This window comes from Fukomys damarensis, unplaced genomic scaffold (genome assembly GCF_012274545.1).
Source record: "Fukomys damarensis isolate Sample0158 unplaced genomic scaffold, DMR_v1.0_HiC HiC_scaffold_63667, whole genome shotgun sequence".
NCBI classification, from domain to species: Eukaryota; Metazoa; Chordata; class Mammalia; order Rodentia; family Bathyergidae; genus Fukomys; species Fukomys damarensis.
This window is the reverse complement of record NW_022964579.1, coordinates 505-8,081: the sequence shown is the minus strand read 5'-3', so window position 1 is coordinate 8,081 and position 7,577 is coordinate 505. Positions and strand designations below refer to the sequence as shown.

General features: G+C 44.3%; 1 protein-coding gene across 2 annotated transcripts; it reads right to left on the bottom strand.

The window, feature by feature from the left end:
* Positions 1-2,047: 2,047 nt before the first annotated feature.
* Positions 2,048-6,626, bottom strand: LOC117284979. 2 transcript variants are annotated; one of them, XM_033760676.1, is made up of 3 exons: positions 6,099-6,626; positions 3,531-4,905; positions 2,048-2,321 (listed from the first exon to the last, which is right to left on the bottom strand). In XM_033760676.1, the coding sequence occupies exons 2-3, from the start codon at positions 4,470-4,472 to the stop codon at positions 2,268-2,270; spliced, it is 996 nt and encodes a 331-aa protein (XP_033616567.1). In that variant the 5' UTR covers positions 4,473-4,905; positions 6,099-6,626; the 3' UTR covers positions 2,048-2,267. The 2 variants fall into 2 exon arrangements, with proteins under 2 accessions (XP_033616567.1, XP_033616566.1); XM_033760675.1 differs by lacking the exon at positions 6,099-6,626 and having other exon boundaries at positions 3,531-4,973.
* Positions 6,627-7,577: the final 951 nt, after the last annotated feature.

The following is a 7,577-nucleotide window of genomic DNA, read 5'->3' as shown; positions in this document are numbered from 1 at the left end:
CTAGCATGCCAGGCTCAAAGCCTCAGTTCCTTTAGGTCTCTGCTCAACTATCGGAGCTTCCCTGACCCCCTGACTAAAGTCACATCTGCCTCCTCATGCTCTTACTCTGCATCTTCTCCATAGAACTTATCCCTAACATGTTTTACATACAATGTACACACACACACACACACCACACCCATATATATTATATACATGTACATAAATATGCATACTATACATCTATTGCGTGTGAACTTTCACACAAGGATGTTATAGACTATGAAGTCAGGGAGTTTCATTTCTTTTCTGTGAACACTCAATGTTTATGACTGTCTCAAATGAAAATGGTATTCCATTCATAGTGGTGGAATAAAGAACTAAGTTAAAATCCCTTCTGAAAGAATTTGATTTGTTCACATTCCAATAGTTCCTGACATTGCCTTCTTCTCCCTTGCCCTACCCCATCCCTGAGGAAGCAGAGGCAGCCTTGTGTGTTTGGATATCTGAAGAGGTGAGAAAGTGGGCTCTTCCTCTACTCTAGATTTCTCAGCCTGAGAGCACTACCTAGTTGGCAGGAGAATAAAATTTCTGCTGTAAATAAAATTGTGTTTTAATTAAACTGGACTGGACACTTTACTGGGCTAGATTATTCTTTGCATTATAAGCAGGAACTTTTAGAAAATTTGGGAAATGTTAAGAAAAGTAAGGAATATTCCTTCACCTAAAATTGCCTTTGAAGGAAAGGAGAAATATGTGTACAGAGCAGTCACAGAGGGCTTATGAGGAGGAAAAATGAAGTTTCCCCTTCCCTTCCCTCTTCCCCTCCCCATACTCCATATAGAGTTCCGATTATTCCAAGTACGGTTTATCTTTCTATGGTGATCTTTACCACAGTGATTAGTGATCTACTCTGTATGTGTGTGGCTTAGTCTTAGAACACAGAAGTAGCATTTTATAAATCCTTTTTATTCAAAATTTACCATCGTATCTGCCATGTATCTCCCATGTAGCAATAGTTTAGTTTAATAACTTGTCTCCCCATCTTAATTTAAGGTTTCTTTAATACCAAAAGAACCTAGAGTATTAAAAATGATGCTCTGTTTGGTGATGGAGAGGAAAAAGAATGTTCATGTCTTTAAAGAGATACTGCATTCCTAGATTTAGTTTCATTCACCATAAAGAAAATTGAACACCACTGCATTCCACTAGGAAACACCCTACTTCTGAAATATATCACCAGGTTGCTTTTATTTTTCCTTTCTTAGTCAAGTTTTTATTCACCCAATCTGTCTCCCTTGTTGTAGTAGGACACAGTTATGGCTTTCGTGGAATCTGGTGTTTGGAAAAAATGATAAAAAGAATCACTTTCTTTCCATGTTTCTTCTTTTAAAAGATAATTCCTGAATCTTTATTGTTTGAAAAACTACCTCTGTATTCTGTGGCAGATGCAAAAATATGTTAAAAGGAAACACTTTGTAAGACTGTGGAGATGGTCTGTGTGTTTCAGAATAAAACTGCAGCATCACTATGACCCAGAGATGAAAAATTCTAAAACACTCAATTCAGTATGATTGCACGTGTATTTAGCAATTTTCAAGTGGCGTATAAGCAAACAAACTCCAGAGAGGTGGATATCTTCAAACAAACTGCCTAAGCCTTTGTTCAGAGTTTGCTTTTTGATTAGCACAATGGATTAGAAAGGGCATTTACCAGACTTGTGACAGCCTTAACTATTCGCCACCTTGTACCCAATCTCTCTTTCCTTTAAACGGCTCTTTAAGTTCATAATTACAGAAAGAGTAATGTCTTAGTTACTGGAGCACTGCTTTGATTTGAGGCTGGGGGTGGGAAGCTTGAACTGTGAGTGCCAATTTAAAAATCCATTGTTAAGTAAAAATTCCTGGCTTATTTAATCTGCATATTGAAAGCAGCCCAAGTGTGAATCCTAATTGTACAGTTCTGCACGAGACTAACAATGAAGCGAGCACTAGGGACCTAACTGTCGCGAGCAGAGATAGTGCCACTCTCTGGATCCCAAGGAGAGACGACTGCAAGTGGAGTCTCAGTACAAGAGTTTTTATTACTGCTCTCATCGGCCACACATACACACGACCATATTAATGCAAATAATAGGATAAGTAGTAATATATAAGCGTAATGCCAACCCATAATATCTTTGCCACTGCAATCTCAACACACATAGTTCATAATGTCCATACGACCTGAGTCAGAGTTCGTGGTCCGTAGTCCCCGGATCTCTCGTCAGCAGGGTCGGTTCGCGACGTTCAGCGCTCGGTGCTCGGTTTCGGTTTCAGTCTCGGGTCTCGGCACGGACTGGTCTAGTCCATTGTGGAAAACAGTATGTCACTTCTTCAAAAAGCTCACAATAAAACTATCATATGATCCAGCAATTCCACTGTTTCAGTACTGGGTATACTTAAAGGAAATGAAACCAGTATGACAAAGAGGTACCTGTACTATGTTTCTTTTTTTTTTTTTTTTTCAGCTTTAAATGAGTTTATTGGTACTTTTTAGGGATACAGTACAGTTACATTCATTGTTGGGATCTTGTACCTCTCCATGACAATTCTTGATTCTCATTTTTTCCCCTTACCGCTGCCCTCCCTTCACCCCCTCCTCCCCTCCCCAGTATACTATGTTTCTTACAGCGCTGTTCATAATAGCCAGAATATAGGATAAGTCTAAATATCCATTAATGGTTAACTAGAGAAAGACAACGTGGCATATATATACAGAAAGGAATACTACTCAGTTAATAATATAGCACAAAATTCTACCATTTCCAATACCGTGGATAGTCCTGAAAGACATTATGTTAAGTGAGACAAGCCAGAAATACGAATACTATCTGCTTTCACTCACATGTGGTATATAAAAAAGTTGATCTCACATTCGTCAAGAGTAGAACAGTGGTTACCAAAGACTGGGGAGAATAGGGAAAGGGGAAGTAAGGAGAGGTTGGTCAATGGATCAATGTTAGAGTGGAACAGATGGGTTAAGTCATGGTGTTTCATGGCACTGTAGCTATAATAATGTATTATATATTGCAGAATAGTTAGAAGAGTGGATTTGAGTATTCAACATAAAGAACTGATAAAATTATAAAGTAATAGATATGCTAACTACTCTGGGTTGAGAAGTACTCAGTGTATACTTGAATCAAAACATTATACTTCATGCCCAGCATCACACAGCAGGGGAAGCCAAGGATGGGAGGACTGCTCTCCTTCCGGCTCCCAGAGGCCACCTCCCAGCCCAATCCCTACAGTGTGGTTCAATTCTCCCAGCTGCCGAAGGATCTTCAAGAACAAGACAAGGTAGTGAGCCCCTTCCAGCCCCCAGGTTCGCTCGGCCAGGGAGGCCGGGTCCCCTCCAGGAAACAGTTCAAGCAGGAAAAGACGAAGCCAGCCTCCTGCAAGCGCCCGGGGACGCAGAGACCCCAGCCATCCCTGCTCCTGTCCTGCGGGCCTGAGGCCCAGCTCCGCCCGAACATCCTCACCAAGGACCTCCGCGAGACCTTCGCTTACCAAAACAAGCTGGCAGCACAGACCGCCAGAAAGCGGGAGCCAGGCCCGTGGAAAGGCCGCAGGTGGACCAGCGCGACAGTCCGGGGCCAGCAGAGTCGGGGGGCTGATGCGATTTCCTCCGGAGGGCGCGGAGCCGCGGGTCCCGCGCTGCTGAACTTGGAGGCAAAGTCGGAAGAGGAGGATTCGCGAACTGACTCGGCAGAGCTCTCCTCCAGCTCCTGGGAGGACCTCAAGGAGGACTTCACCAAGGCCCCCAGAGGGCAGCAGGCCCTGGACCGAAAAGCCCACCCATTCCTGAGGCCCACATTCCAGGACCCTGAGGTCTTCGGGGAAACGTGGCTGCGCCCAGGCACCCCACGGGGCCAGTCCGAGAGCTTGGGCTTGCCCTACAAGGTGCAGAGGCTGCACATGCTGCAACATGGGCACCACGTCCTCGCCACGGCCGTAAACAGCCTCACGCGCCACGCGTTCACCTGCGGCCCGGGCGGCCTCAAGGTGTGGAGGCTGGGCGGCCGGGAGGCCCAGGACACCTTCCCCCAGAGCCACCTGCATTGGCCCATCCAGACCCCGGGCGCCTTCCTGTCCACCTGCATGCTGGCCCCCAACGGCAAGATGCTCTTCGCCGGCGGCCACGGCCTGTCGGGCGTGAATGTCTGGGACCTGCTGGCGCCGGACTTGCACAACCCAAGCCAGCTGCCCTGCGAGGGGCTCTCCTGCCAGGCCCTGGACGCCGACCTCAAAGGCAGCCTGGCCTTCGCCGGCTTCAGCAACGGCACCGTCAGGATCTGGGATGTCCGGGATCGGAACGTGGTCAAAGACCTTCCTGGCCGGCAGGGTGAGGCCAACAGCGCGGTGATTAAAGACGACACAGTCTGGACAGGGGGCCTGAACGGCTGTCTGCAGTGCTGGGACCTCAGGGCAGCTCGCAAGTCCCAGAAGCATCTCTTCAAGTCTCAGATCACGAGCCTGTCGCACAGCCTCTGGGAGGACTGGCTGCTCGTGGGCCTGGCCAGCGGGCAGCACTGGCTGCAGTCCACCCTCAGGGGCCAGGCGCACGCGGCGGGGCACAAGAACGGCGCCGTCCTGGGGCTCAAGTTCTCCCCGTATGGTCAGTGGTGGGTAAGCGTCGGCACGGACAAGCTGACCACCATTCACAGCATGCCCGCGGGGTACACGGAGTTCCAGCTGCTGGAGAAATCCTGCACCACCCGCTGCGATGTGTCCGCCAGCAACAAGCTGATCGTCACGGGCTGCCAGGCCTGGGCCTCCGTGTACCAGCTCTCCTACTGAGGCCTCCCGCTGTTACCGGTGCGGTGCGGGCTCCTGAGGAGGAGCAGAGAGGTTGCCAGGCTCCCTGCAGCGTGTGGCCGGGGGCCTGGGGACCAGGATGTGTCCCACGAAATAAAGCAAAAGGGAAAGAGCAAAAAAAAAAAAAAATAATTCATGATATGATACATACAAATATTATGAATTCCTCAAAAATAAAGTTAATTAAAAATAAGTGAGCAGTTTTATTACATACTAATAGTATGAAATAATGAGATGCATTGATGGCATATTGGTGCATGCATACAACATATTTTAATTATTTTATTCCCTGTTACCTCTCCCCCCATACCAACCTCTTCCCGGTCTCTTGAAGACTATCTTCTGGCTTTCTGTCCCCTCTCCTTTGTTTTCTAAAATCATTTTTTAAAATTTATTTTTGGGTTTCTACTGTAAGAGAAAGCATGTGACCTTTAACTTTCTGAGACTGGTCTATTTTGCTTAATATGATGGTCTTCATTTCTATCCATTTTGAAGCAATGACAGCACTTCATTCTTCTTTATGAATTAATAAAACTTCATTGTATGTCTACACTCTATTTTCTTTCTTCATTCTTCTGTTGGTGCCCCTAGGTTAATTCCATATCTTGGCTATTGTGAACAATGCTGTAATGTGCATGGGTAGCCATGTTTGTCCTTCATATGTTGATTTCATTTCACATCTCCAGGGAGTGTCTAGCAAACTCTTATATGGTACAGAATGAATTTCTAGACTCTCTATTCTGGGTCCTATGTCTTCATTTTTTCTCTTAGTAATGATATTTTAGTAATCATAGCTTTATAATGAATTTAAATAACTGATTTGTCTACTCATATCTCAGCACTCACTTTTTTTTTTTTTTTTGGTACTGGGGAATCAAACTCAGGACCTTGCACTTGCAAGGCTGGAGGCAGCACCACTGAGCTAAATCCCCAGCCCTAGCACTCACATTTTTAATATAGAATTATGGAATAAACATTTTTTTTCTTCTTGAGAGGATCAGAATCTTAAAAAGTTGCATGGAATTTTAATTTGATTTTGTGTAAGTCATTTTGAAATTTGTGTCATGGTTCTAACAGAGAAAAAGAACCAATAGGCTATATCTTTAAAAGGTAGGGAGTTCGAATCTCTTCTCTGAAGAGAAAACAGTTATCAGACAGATTGAATGATTCAGTAAAATACTGAAGATTCAGTCTGGTCTTACTTGAGCCATAAGTAAGAAGCAACCTGATGTAGCCTGGAACTGTAGTGAGAGAAATTACCTGAGACTTTTGGGTCATTTCCCTTTTCTGTCCTGGTGAGAATTTAAAGCATGTGCAATATGGTAAACAGGTTTGTTGCCTCAGCCATTGAACTGGTCACCTCATTTTCTTGCAGATGATACCACAGAAAGGAATCAGAGATTCTACATTTTTATTTATAAGGGCAAAGGATTTAAGAGTATTCGTGTGAAGTGCTCTTCCACACAGTTTTCCTTTGCACTGTACTTCCAGATGTAATGCATAAAAAACAAACAACAAAAGCAAGCAAAGGCATGTCTGTAAATAAAACATCTTACTGAAGGATAGAATTGACATGTGATTAGTCAGTTCACTTGTCTGAATCAGAGGAATCCTCTCTTTATGGCTAGACGAGGAACACTAGCTATAATGCATAAATACTGAGAAATGGAAGGGAAAGAAAAAAATTAGCAGTGCTGTTGTCTTATCCACAACAATCAGTTAAGTTTTTGCTATTTTTTAATTTTAAAAGTTTTATTAGTACATGTTTGCAAAACCAATGTTCACCTTCATCATTACATGCACATAACACATCTTAAATCTTTTTGCTTTTTTTTTTTTTGGTGTTTTTGAGACAGGGTCTCACTATGTAGTTGAGACTGACCTGGAAGTCACTCTGTAGCCTAGGCTGGTCTCAAACTCTCAGCGATCCTCCTGCCTCAGCCTCCCGAGTGCTGGGATTACAGGTGTTCACCACCACGCCCGGCCTAACTTTTTTTTTTTTCCTGATACAGGGGAATGAAATCAGAATCTTTACACTAAGGTGCTTCCACAGACCTTTTCCAAAAATTTTATTTTGGGACAGGGTCTTACTAAGTTGGTGATTCATTCGGGCTGTACTCAAACTTGTCTTCTCCTGCAATAGCCTCCCAAAGTACAGGGACTGTAGGTGATAGAGAAGTGCTATACAGTAAGACAGGTCCATGCCTTGCCTCCATTTTTTTCCCCACAGAGTGTTTTGTTTTGGTGAAGTAAGCTTGTGCTACTGGGATCCTGCCCAATGTGCTGAAATGGTTTGTGACTATTTGAACTGTGACCTTTCAGGAATGTTCTGTAATTCCATCCCCCTCACATGACGTGTGTTTCAGGAATATTCTGTAACTTCGCCCCTTTATTTCAGGAATGTTCTGTAACTCTGTTCCCCTGATTCATTGAGCATACTTGCCTACTCTGTAGATCCCTATATAAGGAGGCTTTCATTTCTGGTAGAGTGCTCAGACTCACCTGAGCCCGCTGGGGCTTGCCAGCATAATAAAGTTTTTTTTCTCCACCTTTTCAACTGATCATTGGATTCTTTAGTCTTCAAATTATGAGAGCTGTGACGCAGAGCTGCTACACTGAGCTATAAAGAGCTGTGACACTTGGCTGTAGTACTGAGCTGCTCTGCTCTGCCTCAACATTGGCATAAGCCATTGCTTCAGGCTAAAATTACGATTTTATATAATTTATTTCCCCCTAACT

What these genes read in the sequence shown, in the direction of transcription:
- LOC117284979 (XM_033760676.1), bottom strand. Translation starts at nt 4,472, where the DNA reads ATGCTTCTGGGACTTGCGAGCTGCCCTGAGGTCCCAGCACTGCAGACA. An exon ending in TGTGCTGCCAGCTTGTTTTG is followed by an intron (nt 2,322 to 3,530) that starts GTAAGCGAAGGT and finishes ACAATGGACTAG; the next exon opens with ACCAGTCCGTGCCGAGACCC.